The sequence below is a fragment of the Nycticebus coucang genome, chromosome 4, assembly GCF_027406575.1.
Source record: "Nycticebus coucang isolate mNycCou1 chromosome 4, mNycCou1.pri, whole genome shotgun sequence".
NCBI lineage: Eukaryota > Metazoa > Chordata > Mammalia > Primates > Lorisidae > Nycticebus > Nycticebus coucang.
Window position 1 is genome coordinate 19,042,378 of NC_069783.1, and position 16,266 is coordinate 19,058,643.

A 16,266-nucleotide genomic window follows, 5' to 3' on the forward strand; every position below is an offset into this window, starting at 1 on the left:
AGGCCCAGAGTCCTGGGAGCTCCAGGGCATCAGCAGTCCTGAGGGGCCTGGAACTCTTAAGGCTGGGAGCTCACCCCTTGCAAGGCCTATGCCCATCAGTGTTCCAGACAAGGCTTCCCAGGCAGCCACCTGCCTCGGTAGCAACGAGAGGAGGCCAAGGGCAGAGGAGCTCAGGATGGGAACTCATCTACCCAGTGTCCCCATGAGCCAGGCATCAGGCTGATAGCGTCTACCATAACTGTGTGCATGCCTGCACTGCCAGCACACGCGGGGTGCCCGCAAACCCTGCATGATAGCAGCTCAGCCTAGAGCCCTGTTTTACTTCAAGGTTAGCTATTAAATACATATTCATATTAAAACATATGTGACCTTTAAAGGGGTAGATACAAAATGCTCACTAATTCTTTTAGCTAAGTAATGAAACGTCTAGGAGATTTCATGCTTGGGGCATACACCTTTGGGCTACACCATCAGATCCCAGAGCACAGTGCAGTTCTCCTTTGCACTCATGATACTTCAAAATGAAAAGCTCCTGTACACACACATATACTCCACAGAACATGGGTGTCACGATAAGGAAAAGTGGCACTGGTGTGGCACAGGAAGGTGTTACAAACGACCTCATGTCCACCCGGCTGGCCTCCTGTATAAGGCCAGCCTTTGTGCAGGACCGAGCAAGCGGCTGGCTGAGCGCCTCAAGGCTCCCAGAATGCTGCTTCTTGATGCCCTGCAAATCAAGCAAAAACCTCCTCTTCTGAAAACAGGGGCATGCTGAGCTCCATGCTGGGTCAAGTCACATCACTAGGAGATGCATGTAAACAGAAAACCCAAATCTCAGGGCCACCTCACCCAACTCCTTATGCAAAACAGAAGCTAAGGTCTCTGAAGAACTGGTCCCACAGATCATTCATTAGGGACATTCTTTGCTGATCCCCCACTATAAGCAACAATATGCAAATTGTACCTATGTCTAGCACCTAAAGCTTAAAGTCTGCTGATTCCACACTAATAGCATTAGTAATGAATTATAAGTTTATCTATACAGGTAAGGAAAGTAAAGACACGGAATCAAACATCCTTCCATCAAAAGACATCTCCATAATTCTTTTGCTGCCCCTTTTCTTTCCCTTCTAATATTCCCCTTATTTTATGTTAAATGTAGGTTTCCTGGGCCTCAGGAGAAGGTAACCACCTTGCCTTATCGCCCCCCACTCCCACAGTCTTTTTCCTTCTTTTACAGCCTTTAAAATGCTGATGGTTCCAAGTTGCCCTTTTGGAAAACACAGCCGTGGCTTGTCCACAGTTCATGTTTTTCTCCACTGGTTGAGATTTTCACCTCTTCATTTACTTGAGTCCACAGGAGCAATACAGACCCAGAACCCCTTCCTAACCCTACACCTCTGCTCTCCCCAAGAGGTGGTCTCAGGAGCAATGAAATGAAAACCAGCACTATTGTAGACACTTCCCATGATGTTGCTGAATATCCCATAAAGAAAGATCTGTGCCATAAATCTCTTAATGTGGTGTGTCTTTGAATAGGTCACCAGAGCAATGTAATTCATCATTTCCCTTTTTGTTGTGGCTGCCAGGAGATTCAGAGCCAACCAGTAACTTTTAATAATCTCGGCCCTTCTTGGAACTCTCTCCTTCTTCAGCCCCTGAGACCCCACAGTCACCCAGCTCTCCCCGTTCTGCCTTGACTACAGACTCCCCCTTCTCCACGGGACTACCAATGGCCTTGCAGTTTCCTCCTGAGCCCCTCTCTCCCACCTCCACATCTGTTCTGTAGGCAACTTATCCACTCCCAGGCTTTTAACATCCCCTACAAGCTGATTCCCAAACCTGCCTTGGAGGTTAGGCCTAACCAGGTCCAGAGCACCAGCCTCACATATCAGTCCATTGGTCTGATTGACGTGGACACTTCACACTCAACGTGCCCCTCAGATCTGCCCCTGCGGGGGTACTCTTAATCTCAGTGGGTGGAAACATCCAGCAATTATGTGCATGCTACCTTGAAATACTTCCCTCTCCTCCAAACCAACTGTCACTGGCTTACTCCGAGTGCTCACCTTGGGGATTGCCTCCTTTGGGGATTACTGTAGTGGCTTCCTAACTGGGTTCCCTGTCGCCTGCCTTGTTCCTTCTAATCCATGTCCATGTTCCCAACCAGTCCAGTTGGATAAAGGACCATGTTATTCCCCTGCTTGAAACTCCTCCATGGCTGCACGACAGGTTCAGCTGGCCCCCCCAACACTCTCCATGACCCAGGGCCATGCTCAACTGCTCAGAGTTCCCCTCACAATACCCTGTCTCCAGCCTCTGCTTAGGCTGTGCCCTCCGCACAGGGCACCCCTTCTCCCCTCTTTTCCCACTGAACTCCACCTGCTCTTTACAACACGGCTCAGCCCTCACCTTAACTGGGAGGTTTCTGGAAGCTGTTCCCTAGGGTGGGTTAGATGTCCCTTCTCCATGCCCCTAAACCCCTGTGTGCTTCTGTCACCATCTGTATCTGTCTCTTTACAAAAAGTCTGCCACCCCATGGACTGACAGCATCTGATTCACTTACGTTCTTACTGTCCCAGGCTGAGCCTGGCACTCCAGGCTCTGAGTGAGCACTAGACAGAGAAGTGCCCACTCCCTGATGCCACTTGCAGCTGGTGGATAGGTGCGTATGCCTGCCTGGACTCGGGACACCCTCAGAGCCCCTTGGCTGTAGTCCCCAGCTCACCAAGAACTGGACGACATCCTCGGGCCTGTGCTTGGCGGACTTGAACGCAGCCAGCTGGGTCACCACTAGGATCTGATACTCCACGTGGCCGGACATCATCTTGCCCCGCACCTCCTGGTGTTGGGGCACAGACAGGTCGATGCCTGTGTGGACATTCTGAACTCGCCTGCCAGAGGAAGAGAAAGCAAACGAAGCTGAGATTCAAGCTATAAGACTTCTCAAGGAACACAAGGGTAGGATCGTGTAGTGGCACCAGGTACTAGGCTGCTCTGCTGGCTGTCCTCAGTGGTCACTGCTCCACATTACCTGTCCTGCCACACTCTAGCCCCTCAGGAAGCTTGGCCTCCCAGGCTGCAGCCTGCCTTGGGGATGCATTGGGGCAAAAGGTCTGTTCTCAGAAGCAAAATGAGAAAGGGTGGGGCTTGTTGAAAACCATGAACAGCTGGGTGCCTCACACAAACTCAGTCCCTGAGCTCTGCAGGATGGGGGCGGGATGGCATCTGGGGGATCTACTCACATCAAGGAAAATACTAGATAAGACAGTGGGGACACTACACCAGGGACCTGGAGGAAGATGCCTCTATTCAGCTGGCTAGAGGGAGGGGAGGTGCTGTGGGGAAATGGGCTGAGTGCTAAAGCCAGGGTCCTTCCAGCCTCATCCGGGTAGAATCCTCCCTTTGGAATGCTGGTAGGACCAATCAGGTGAACACTGTGGCTCTTAGGAAAATTTTAAATGCAATTCAAACATACTGAACTGTGTGGAAAGCAAAGAAGTAATGGGACATTCTCTTTGAAGTGAGAAAGATGTTCAGCGTACCTTCCTGATACACAAGGGTGTGACACATACCTGCGCAGACTAACCTCTCTCACCCAAGACACCTCTGGCGGGACGAGCAGTGCATGCCCTGATCATCAAGGCGAGATCAACCATGTGCTGGGCAGAGCCCTTGGAGCACACGGGCTAAGACCCTGGGCAAGGTGGAGCTTAAATTTGTGTGTGGGAAAAGGTCCTTCCCTCTCCAGAATTACATCTCACTCAGCAAATCCTCCTCACCCAGCATCCCTTCTCCATAGATTCCTCCCATCCCCTGCTAAGCCTGTGACACCATCACCGAGATACACTGTCACTGACTGGGAAGGCCCACACAGCAGGCCTCCTTGCCCCGTGTGTGCCCCACGGCTGTGCACACCAGTACACTCGACAAGCATCCTCCCGCAGCACGAGGCACGCTGCAGACCCAGGCTGGCCGGGCCCGGGGAGGTAAAAGGCACAGGAGGGCCAGACGGAGGCTGTGACGTGGAAGGGCCCTCTCTCCAGCAGCTAGATGACACCCAGCTCAGATGTGTTCATAGCCTCATGTTGCACAGTGTCGCTGTCACAAGTGCAGGAGAAAGAAAACAGGCACTGTTTCTTCAGGATTGTTATGGAAACGGAGCACAGATGGGTAGAAGGGACAGGAGGACACCTGAGTTGGTGGGGGGGTGGTGGGCCTCTCACCTGGGAAGGGGACAGAGGAGACCCAGCTCTTCCCCGACTAGCACCTCCCACGGTCCATCCTGGTAGGCCCCAGGTCTGACAGTTCCTTGACCCCACCGACACCCACAATCCTCCCTCCCCCGTTTCCAGAATCTCGTCTCACCGCTACAACCCTCTGCCTCTGGCCCCAGATCCTCCTCTCCTAACCTCTCGCCCAGGGCTTTCCTTGCCGGAACAAGCCCACTTCTCCAGTCCTCTGCTTTCTCTGCCCTGTGCCAGGTGGCTTGCGGCTACAGACGGACAAGACACAAGCGTACCACCTGGTCCCACACAAAACTCAAGGCCACAGACTTCAAGGCTGGCACGGCACCAGTTGCTCCAGATGTGGGGTTCTGAAAGTGTGGCCCCGGACCAGCATCTCTTTGGCTGGGAACTTATAGGAAAGACACCTTCAAACCACTGCATCAAAAGGCTTGAGATGGCCACATCTTTGTTTTAGCAAAGAACCTCCCTCCAGGGATTCTGATGTGTTTGGGCCTAATCCAGTGACTGTTCCGCGTCCACACACCCCTAAAGAAACTTTTTCTGGACAGGGCGAGATAGTAACTATTTTAGGCTTTGCAGGCTACATGGTCCCTGTGGCAGCTGCTACGGACAATACATAAACAAAGCAGGGTGTGTTGGGCGGGATTTGGCCCACACCTGTGCCTAGACCAGGCTTCTCACATTTGTATGCCAGGCATACAAGTCCCCTGGGGATCAGATTCTGGTTCTGCAGGAGGGGGCTAAGGGTCAACATATCTAACAAGCACCCAGGAGATGCCTGCGTTCTCTGTTCTGCTCCAGGGACCACCAGGGAACATCCTGGGCTCCACCATCACACCTGCCATCAGCCTGCATCTGCTCTTGTACATGCCTCCTGGGACTGTGGACTGCCTGCTCCTAAGGCTGCACTCCCCCTTCCTAGCCCCTCTGGGCTACTCAAGGACACAGCTCTGTTCTCCTCTCTTTCCTTGCCTCAGTTTCCCTGCCCTACGGCATCACTGCCATCAGCACACAATCGCACTCTGAGGTACATGTGACAGAAGCCATGATGACCCCACTCCCCTTCCCAGCAGAACTCCTCAAATTAGTGGCCTATATTCATGGGTTCCAGTTTCTCTCCTCTTGATTGATTTTGAACTCATTCTAACAAACTTCTGTCTTCTTCTTGCAACAAACTGCCTGCGCCCAGGTCACCTGTGACCTCTGTTATCAAATCCAAAGGCTGGGTTCTCACTTCCCCTCTTGCCTGACTTGTCAGTAGCACCTGGTTGGCTGCTCCCTCCCTGAAGCTCCCTCTGCCTGCATGGGCTGCAGGGATGCCCCATTCCTTCTTCCTGGCTCCTCCCTGCCCTTCCTGGGCACCGCTGCTTAGCTTCTTTGGCTGTTCCCCTGAAGGCACCCACCCCTCTTAGACCTGTTTCCCCCAATGGCTCCCAAATTCCTCTCACCAGCCCAGACTCTCCTCCCCTCAAAGCTAACCTCCTTTTGCCTCCTGACCTCCACTGGGCTGTCAACAAGCTTCTCAAACCCCACATGTCTACATAAATGCTGAAGCTCACTTTTCCCATATCTGCTCTGTTCAGTCTTCCCACCCTGCGATCTTTCAGAACCGTAGGACAGGAGCTTTGCAGTTAACTCCTAACTCGTCTTCCTCGTTCTCACACCCCACACCCAAGCATCAGCAAACCTGGGTGCTCAAAATATATCCAGAACACCAGCATTTCTCACCTCTGTGCTCCCAAGTCACCATCAACTCTATATGGACTCCTGCAAGGAGTGAGCCACCAAGGGTGCAAGGGAGACCCCTGCTGGGCCCCTGGCCACCTCTATCTACCTGCAGTTCCCCCCTCCCCCAGCCACAGCCCACACTCAACACAGTAGCCGAAGAATCTCTGTAAAACAGAAGTGGGGGCCTATTGTGCTCAGAATGAAATCTGACAGCTTATAAGGTCTTTTCTGATTGTCCACTGCAGCCACACTGGCCCCAGGCCCTTGACTCCTGCTGCCCTCACAGCTGGGCACACACTTTTCAACATTTCTTTTCCCTGGCTCTCTCCTTCACGGAGCTTGTCGGGGATCTCTCCAGGGCCACTCCACGAGCAAGATGCCCCCTGACCACAGCATGCAAGACGTATGCACTCCTCCCAGCATCCTTTGGCCTCTACCACATCATTTTCCTTCACAGCATTTGCCATCTTGGACATGTGACCTACTTGCCTACTATCCTTCTGTCCCCACTGGAGTTCTAGGTTTGGCTCACTGCTGTCTCCTAGAACCTAGACTTGTATCTGGCACAGAGAAGTGCCAGTAAACACCTGCTGGCTGAAGGCATGCATGAGCACAGGTGGGGATGACACATGGAGGCCAGGCTGGAAACAGGAGCTGGGACCGAAAGGAAAGGGCCAACCGAGCTGCTGGACTGGGTGGAGGCACTCACCCTCAGGCAAGCTCCTCGGAAATGAGCACAACTCCCTGGGCCTTCACGCTACCTTCACCCCCGTCTGTTAACAAGCTGAGCCCAGGTCGGTGGGGAGAGAAGCCACCCACCCCCTTTCCCAAGCATCCAGCACCAACATCATGCTCCACCAGTCTCCGTGTGGCTGGGGGGCCGATCTCAATCTTCCAGTTTGCAGGACAGCAGACAGACATGGTGAGAGGAGGTGATGTGTATGCAGTAGGGAAACTTCTGTCCAAGAAGATGCAACCTGTAACCGAGGTCTATCTTGCAAATAAACCAAGCAAGTTCTGACATCAAGGTTTACAAAAAGAATCATGTTTTTCTAGACTTGACTTCTGGATCACTGGAAGATTAACAGTTGGGTGAAGCAACACATTCACTGATGTAATAAGCAGTTGGCAACTTAGCCCAAGATTTTGTGTAAGGGGGATGAGGGTGGAGTATATGAAAATACTTGAAGTGAGTCACTTTACAGCTTTTTAAAATGAAGGAAAAGAGTAAAACCCTCCTGGGTCCCCAAGACCAGGACCAGGGAAGACCCCTCCAGCCTGGACTCTTAACTTGCACATCTCCTGAGCTGCCCCCTTGAACCTCTTCCTAGCCTCTCCCATCCACCTGCAGGATGTGAGCCCGTGTTCCTGCCCTACTCTGTGTGTCCAGGCAACCTGAACTTACTTCCCACTCCCAGCATCTACGCTCCCCCACCAGCTCAGGGTTTCCCCCTGCAGGGCTCCTCTGATTCACCCCTATCCCCAGTGCCTAGCTCTGGGCTGGCACACACTGAGTTGAGCGCTGAAAAGGATGGAGAACTCTCAGGCCCCAAAGAGAAGACCCCAAGTGCATAGGAAAAGAGAACAGAGTCCCCTCTCTGCCCGCCTGTATTGAACCATTCAGTCCCAGGCAACCCGCTGGATCTTGGGTGAGTTCTTTTCCCTGCAGGGGCCTCAGTTTCCCCATCTGTAACACGAAGGCACTAGAGGTGGGCCCCGTCACCCTCCCGCAGAGGCCCAGCCCGACAAACCACCGAGGGCGCTGGGGGAGGCCCCAGCCAACCACAGCCACGGACCCCCGGGTGATGGCCGGGAACCCCGGACCCCAAGGCTGGCACCGGGCGCGGGGGTCTGGCTCACCTGGAGGTGACGAGCACCGCCGGTGACTGCATGACGGCGGCCGCGGCTCCGGGCGGGGCGCGCAGTCACGGGACTGCGCCAGCGTCGCCGCGTCCCCGCCCCTGGTTCCGGCCGGCCGCGCCCCTCCGCCGCCCTGGCGCGCCCCCTGGCGGCCGTGACCGCTTAGTGCGGCCCCTTGGGTGGCCCCGGCAGGGCAGAGCAGGGGGCGGTCCCCGCACGTTCTCCGTCCTGCGCAGCGAAACGCTCCTGGAGTCCCGGAGCTGAGTGGCAGCCCACGTAACCACCTCACGCAGTGGCAGTCAGTATGTTTGTTGTGTAGCGAAGAAATCCTATAGTAAAGGTTCTGAAACATGATTTTCCCCAGTGTTTACTCGCTGAACAGACAGGACTCTTTCTGCAGCTAGTCCCAGTACAAAACCACTCCCGCCTTTCCCTCCTGCCCTTTTCATTCATCCATCCAGCCAAAAAATACCTACTAAGCTGGGACTCTGTCTGGCCTCCCGCCCTCTACCCAGGATTCCTCTCCGTCCCGCTGACCGCTCACCCTCTCTACTGGTCAGGCATTCTCCCCCACAGAGCATCTGTAGAGAGCCACTTCCTGGTGGTGTCAGAGCCCTGGGTGGAGGGTTCCCAGCCCTGGCCCTGCCTCTGATGGCAGCTGCCGGCCCTAGCTGGGCCAGGGCAATGGGGCCCAGGGGATAGCTCCCTCTGAAAGGGGCCTAGGTGTGGAGGCAAGCAGATGTAACAGGCCCTCTCGTGACAGAGTCACCTCTCCATGGGGTGAAGAACAGAGAGGTTATGTCACTTGCCAAAGTAGCCCAGGAAAAGAAAAGCTGTGTCTGGGAGCAAGGCTGGGAGAAAAGTGCAAACCGTTGCTCCTATTCTGTTGCTCTCTCCGTGGAGGGCCCCAGTGACAATGAGCCACAGAAGCGGGGCTCACCCACATCAGAATTCAAGACAGGGTGACGTTGGCCATGTTTCCTAAGCTTGCCAGCCACCACCATCATCATCATCACCACCGACGTCATTACCTGCATTTGATTTTAGTGATGAAATCCTATAGTAAAGTCTTGAAACATGACTTCCCCCAATCTATCTCCTGAATAAATGCATTGACATGCCTTATAGAGTTTGTTTCAAATTTGTTTACAGACAAGATGAGTAATAATGAATGGAAGGACGGCTGAATGAATGAAAGTTTTGGAGGGAGGCCAGTGGAGGCTGCAGGGAAGAGCCTGGATATGTAGCCAGAGCTGCCATCTGCTCTGCCTGCCTGCTGGCCTGTCTGGGGGACAGAATTAGTGGTTGCAAATAGTCCTCTCTGTCTTATTTAAACTGACATGCTCCACTTTAGAGGAAGGGAGTTTGGTGTCTGGGCAGAAAACACTACTGGCTTCAACATTCCAGAAGTCTGGGTATTGTGGAGTCTAGCAGTCACCTTTGCACAAACATTTATCCAGCAGACACAATGTGCTTGCTGGCTGCAAAGAATACACAGTGAATAAGATACTTTCACTGCTTTCAATGGGCTTTTCTGCCCTTGTACTTGGAGAGTGGGTGGGGGGGAGGTCAGATAAGGCTTTCTAAAGGAGCCAAAGTCCAAGGTAAAACCTGAAGATGGGAGGGGCAGAATAGAGTAGAGGGAGTATCATGCACAAAGCCCTGAGGTCAAGATCAGAACACCAGGGAGGACAGGGAAGTGGCAAGCAGAGCCAAGGGAGAGAGAGCCTTGTTCACCACACCTAGGACTCTGCACTGATCCATCAGAGGGTTGTGGACTTAGGAGTGGGCTGACCAGCAAAACTGTGGACGGGGCTTGGAGCATGTGGTGCTGAAGGCAGGAAGATGGGCAGAACTGCTGGGCAATCTAAACTGGAGATGATGGCGGCATGAACGAGGGTGATGGCTGCCTAGGGGGAACAGGGGACAGGTGAGTCAGTTGTAGCAGGTAGAAGTGATCAAGACTCAGGAATCAAGTAAGTGTGGGTGAGAGGAGTTAAGATACCTGGGTGGTCTGCTCCTAGGAGTGGCTGGGCAGTGGAACCGTTCTGTGACAGGGCACCTGGACAAATAGCACATTTTTGGTAGGATGAGAGGTTCTGTTTTAGACAAGTGGTGTTTGAGGGTCTGGGGACATTGAGGAGATTGGGTCTATGGCCCTGGACCTCAGGAGGTGAACCTGGGCTGGAGACTGGGGTGGGAGCTACTGGCAGAGAGGAGGCTATTGAATCTGACATGGGGTTAGCCCCCGTAGGAAGGTCTAGGGAAGCATTTACATCCCAGGGGTAAGCACAGGTGGGAGCACTAAAGACAGGGACTCCCCATCACTGGGAGAGCTGTAGCAGGTCTGTCACTAGTGCCTTGTAAGGAAATGAAACAGAGCTCACTCCGGCCCCAGGACTGCCAAGTGTGCACCGCCGGGGGACTCAGCATACCTGTCAAGAATGCAGCTGGTTTCCCATGAAGCAATGACCCCATCCCGGACAGCAATCTCATTTTCTGCCTCTATGGATCCCACGTGTTCCAAGTGGCTCCAGCACATAATTGTATACAACGCATGGAATGTGGGATCTAAATCTGATATTTTCCGCTTCCTGCTTTATTTGGGGAGCTCCTTCTGTGGCTGAAGCTGCGATAACAAAAACCACATTGCAAAGACTTTTCTATTCCTCCTTTCCCTGATGGCCTGGGAGGAACCGCAGGGCACAGTCTCCACCCAGGAAAGTCGCTGGGCCTCAGGAGCAGTGCAGTCAGCTAGAGACACCTGCAGCCCAGGGGAGGTGCTCTGAGCTCTGGCTCCTTGTTTCTGGTGCCATGGGTCTTTTGGGCAATTGCTGATTTGCTTCTGTCCACTGATGTGATGCTTTAGAGCTCCAGAAGTCTGGGCCACCACCTTACTTGTTATTCAGCAAACACTCATGGGCATAGTTCTGGGCCTGTTACCTCTCCAGGCTGGGGAGTCAAAGAAGGAGACACAGGCTTGTCCAGTGTGGGCTCCCAGTCCTCTCCTGGGGCTCACAGACTGTTCTGGGACAGTTGGAAATTTCAACAAGGATGCAAGCCCAGAGTGGAAGACACAAAACTAACTCAGCCAGGGGTGAATACTAAGAATTCTTCCAGGAGGAGATGGTGCCAGACCCAGTCATGAAAAAGTGGGTATTATCTTTTTGAGCCTTGGTTCTCTCATTGGTGGAATGGGCATAACAAAAAACTTTTAATTCTTAACACTGCTATGAATTAAATGAGATAAATTGTGATTGACCTGAGATGGTGAAATGCATGGCAGACACTGTAGGTCAGCTACCCAAAAGCCTTTCACAATCCTCTTTCCTGCTTTTTACTACTATGGGGTCTGGAAAGGTAAAACATTCATGTCTCTTCGTGGTTAGAAGGGGCCACGTGACATAATTCCAGCTGTGTACACAGAAGATCCTCTGGGGGGTTTACTTTGCTGGGAGAAAATTCTTCATCACTTCTTTGTCTTCTGGCTGGAAAGAGGATAGAATGCTGGAGACACAGCAGCCATATTGTGAGCATGAGGCACAAACACAAGTCTGGGGCCTATACATTAAGAATGTAGGAGGAACCTGGGTACCTGATGGAATATGAATTTCTATATACTTTCTCTGAACTTCTCCTTTCATGAATGTCTAAGCCACTCTAACTGGGGTTTTCTGCAATGAATTTCTTATTGGTACAGTTGTAATGTACTTAGATAATGCTTGAAATAAAAATGGCTCCATATGGAATGGGGATGATTGAGGAGGAAGAGAAGAGATAAAGGGTGTTCTAGGCAGTGGCACGAAGCCAGGGTGTCTTGACAGAAGTAGGCACGGGAGAGATCTCTAGAACAGGTGGCAGGAGCTAGCAGGCCCTGTGCTTGGAGGGCCTGTTGTGCACCACAGAAGAGTTTACATTAATCCTATAGAAGGAGGGGGGAATGGAATCACAGAATGAACAAAGGGAAAACAGAATTTCAGGAAGGGGATCAGGGTATGATGAGCAGTGCTAAATGCTGCTGAATGCTCAAGGAAGATAAGGAGCCATCAAGAAAAACTCCAGTTGGACAGTAAAGAGATAAAAGCAATTTTTCCTGAGGACGGTTGCAGTAAAGGGGTTAGAGATTCCAGCACAGAACCAGGCTCAGATCTGAATGCAGCCTGGGTGAGTGTGAACTGACAGTGTGAACTGTCAGTTCACACTCACCCAGGGAGCAGGGTGGGGGCTGGGGAGGGAACTTCGCTGAGAGGCTTGGAGATAGGCTGGAGTGCTTAGATGTCACCTGGAGGGTGGCAGAGTGAGGAACCTGACCAGACCAACAGGGTGATCAGATACAGAGCGTAGGGATTCTCCCTCAAACTGGATTTTATAAGTACTTGCACAGATGGGCTTAAGAGAAGGTTCAAGAACCCGACTAAAGTTGGGTCAAGAGGAGAATCTTTTTTAGAGAGAAAAGTATCCCTAGGCCTGGAGGAGAGCACTGTAGGGGAGAGAGGAGAGGTGGGGGTGGCTCCCTCTTCTGGAAGCCGAATTCCAAGGCAGAGTATTTTTTGAAGTATTGCTTAGAAATAGCACAAGCTGAATATTGAAAAACTAGAATATAGGGTAGCAAAAAAAAAAAAAGGAAACAAGAAATCACACCTCGTTCTACAGCAGATGTAATAATTATTCACAGTTTGTTATTCCTTTCCTCCTGACATTTTTTTTCTATGCTTGGACATAAGATCTATCTTTCATTTCAAACAATACAGAACCTTATTCAATATATATTTCATAACTTGCTTTTTTGTTTACCACCTGCAAATATTGTTCCATGGTAAATAATCTCCCAAACCATAATTTTCAAAGGCTATTGAAGTACCATGTGCAGACGTACCAGAACTGACTTCCTCATCAATCTATCCCTGGCAGAAAGGTGGGGCATGGGGGATCTAGGGAAGGGCTGTTTAAAGCCAGATGCACTAGGAAGAAGGCTTGGGAGGAAGGTGCTCACTTGTTTGGGAAAACTGTTCTGTGAGTCTTTGTGCGCTAGTAGTGTGGATCAGCCCTGGATCCCAAGAGATTGGGAGAAATGAGACAAAGAGCTTAATTTCTTTGTGTTATAAAGTAAAAGAAATTCTGGAGGAGTTGCCTGCCAGTCTCTTGTAAACTCTGGGAGCCTGGGGGGTTGGGGAGGGAGAACAGGGCCCAGCCATGTGGAGAAGGCCCAGGGTGGTGGCGGCAGTAGGTGGCTGCCCTGAGTCCTGTCCTGCTCTGTCGTGTTCCTCTGGGGTGCCCCACCTCAAACTTTTGTGGCCTGTTGTGCACACTGCTCTTGGGAAAATGGTCTTTGGAATAAAGACAGTGGCATCCAGGACACAGAGGACCATGTCCAGGAAGTGACCAGGAAGTGACAAGGCAGCAGGAGTCAGTAAGGAATGGATTGGGGACAGACTCTAGAAGCCCTGCTGGTGGCACTGCAAATTCAGCCTGTCTGGATACTGTAGAAGGTGGCAGACTTGGGGACACAGGGTCGCGAGCAGTCGATGGGTGTGGAATCTTTGTCCTACTAAACTGTGCTTGTGTTAATACCACGTGCAGACGCGCCAGATCTGACTAAGCTGACAGAGCTGGAGGGAACGCACCTGCTCCACGCCTCGCCAGCTCCATTCATTTTCTGAAACTTTCTCATACATGGTAAGTGAAAAATGCTATTTTTTGCAGGGGTCCTCAAACTACGGCCCGCAGGCCACATGAGGTGGTGTGATTGTATTTGTTCCCTTTTTGTTTTTTTACTTCAAAATAAGATATGTGCAGTGTGCATAGGAATTTGTTCATAGTTTTTTTTTTAAACTATAGTCTGGCCCTCCAGCGGTCTGAGGGACAGTGAACTGGCCCCTTGTTGAAAAAGTTTGAGGGCTCCTGTGTCCTTTACATGATTACAAGTAAGGTTGAACATAGTTTTACCTGTTTGTTACTCTTATAATGTTTCTTTGTGTCTGTTTATTTCTTCTGCCCACTTAAAAAAATTTGCCCTATTTTCCTTTTTCTTGTTGATTTGAAGAATGCTTTATATATTAAAGATACTATTTGTGATAAATACTATCCAATTGGTTTTTTAAATGGTCTTTCTCCTAAGTTTTGATTTTGAAAACGTTTCAGATGCACAGAGACGTTGAACCTAAAGGGTTACCAGCCACATCTGTGAACACTTGGCTAGTCTCACGAGTGAGGGCTCAGATGAAGACCCCCCCCCCCCAGAAAGGCATCACCTGGGGTTGTGAGGGAAGCGGGGGGCTGGGCAGAGCTCACTAACTGGGATGCAATCTGTAATTACAGCAGAGGTTCCAGCCCGTTGAGCCCAATGGCTCTTCCAGGCTGTCCTGAATTGGGGCAAGGGAGTGGGCCTTCACCCTCCACATGGACCAGCCATTGGACGTGATCTGACCTTGGGTGCCACAGCTCCCTTAGCTAACCTCTTTTTAGGACTGAAAATCTGCCTCTTCCCTGTCTCTACTCTGTCCACCCTGGATTTCTGCATAATATATTATGGATATCTTCCTAACTCGGTCTTGTAAGGGGGGAATAGAAAGCCGCTGTAAGGATGTATCATGTATTATTTCATCCTTACTGTATTGACTATCATTATGACCATTTTCACTTTTCACTATTAACTCAATTAAAAAAAAATCCTTGTATTTAAAAAAAAAATCTTTGTATTTTTATCTTCACTTGTGTGAGTACATATCTATAAATTAAATTTCTAAAGTGAAAAGTGCCGACTCGAAGGATTTCCTTCCTTAAAGTGTTGATGCCATCAAATCGTTCTGGGGAAATCTCTATGAACTGCCATGGGTATACATAATAATGCCCATTTACTCATCTCATCAATAATCAAGTTTTTTTTTTTCAGTTTTGTTAACCTAAAATATATATTTAAAGTGATATCTTATTGTTCTTTTAATTTGCAATGACTTCCTAATGACTTTTTGGACTTTGATTCTGTCACCCAAATAACGTTGGGGTTTGTGTCCCCAGGAATCAGAACAAGGATTTTTATTGGAGCTCTTTTTTTGAGCCTGGAACAAGGTCTGGGAAGATAGAACCCAGCTGGGTCACTGCCCTAAATTAACATATTCTTTTAGAGGTGGATCGATCAGCTACCTGAGGAATGGGGAGCACATGGGGGTTGCCATGGCCTAGGGCCGAGTCTCCAGTTTGGTAGATGCTCCATTGTTTGCAGGACAGTCTCCCAGATTGCCTCCTGCTGATAAGATAGCCCACCCAACCTGAAGACACCAGGATGCCGGACAGTCAGGGATCTATAACACTCTGCTGCCACCATCCTCATCCTCAGGGATGGGTGTAAGGTCTCACCTCCCACCTGAGACACACTTTCTGGTTCCTCCAACACTGCCCCTGCCCTGTCAGCCCCTGCCTACTCAGGTTGAAGACAGTTTGGTTCCCTAATCATCTAGAACAGAAACCCTGGACTCTATCTGAGCAACACTGGAGGATCAGGCATTCCAAATCATTGCACAAAGTGTCTGCAGCTTTTATTTCAAAAGTTGCTGTTGTTTTAAATCTTATGCGTCTACAAAGGTCTCCAAGAAAATGCAATGGAGATACAACAACAGAAGATTCAGAATACTGACATTCGGGATGAGCAAGTCCACATTAAATGCCACCATTATGGAGCCAGACACTGTGGTAAGGACATTCTCTACTTGATTTAATTTACTCTCTGCCACATCTTGATAGGTAGGGAAGCCTTGTCCCCTTTAAATACAAGCAGACAGCGGATGACAAAGGTTAATTAGATTAACCTGATAAAGATCACAAAGTTCCTGCTTGGCAAAAGCTTTGGAAGCCAGGTCTTTACCACGACTCCAGACTGTAATCTTTTTACTGACTTCAGTGGAGGTATGTGGTCCTGTGTCCCCATCTCCTAGTATACCTTTCAGCTCCAGGTGAGCTTGCTCATCCAGAGAACTGGTTTCTGAGTCTTCTCCCAGACTGGTCAGATCTTTTGTCATTCCTCCATGCAGAGACTTCAGCCACACAGTGATGCTGTTACAACCAGTGACCAGAAGATGGCAGTGTCTGCCAGCCCACCTCCAATTTGTCCAAATCTCAAGGGCTCTGTGATGTCCCCTTTGGAAGACTTCTGGGAAAGAAGCCACTCTTCTTCCTGATCTGTTCTTCCCCTCCCCTGGCTGGTGACCTGGGGTACAGGAGCCGGCCACACTCAGCAGCCGGGGGCCAGTGCTTCAGCTGACCCCAGTGTGGATGCCAGAGCTGTTGCTTAGGGTAACCTGGGGCCCTGGCCTGAGCACAGGAAATTCCTCAAGCTCGAGTAAGTCCAGCCCTGGGCATTATATAAGGACTGAGCCAGAGCCCACTGGAATCTTCCCACGCCCACTGTCCATTCTTGTCTTCTGGCGATGTT

General features: G+C 50.8%; 1 protein-coding gene across 1 annotated transcript in view; it reads right to left on the bottom strand.

Annotated features, from left to right (window-relative positions):
• The window catches only part of HS1BP3 (HCLS1 binding protein 3), a 30,413-nt gene extending 22,485 nt beyond the window's left edge, over nt 1–7,928 (bottom strand). Inside the window, exons 1-2 of the mRNA XM_053588578.1 lie at nt 7,839–7,928; nt 2,729–2,894 (exon numbers count right to left, since the gene is read on the bottom strand). Of these exons, the coding sequence (XP_053444553.1) occupies nt 2,729–2,894; nt 7,839–7,870 (198 nt within the window). The 5' untranslated portion in view covers nt 7,871–7,928. The remainder of the gene's footprint in view (nt 1–2,728; nt 2,895–7,838) is intronic.
• Between the last annotated feature and the right edge of the window lie 8,338 nt (nt 7,929–16,266).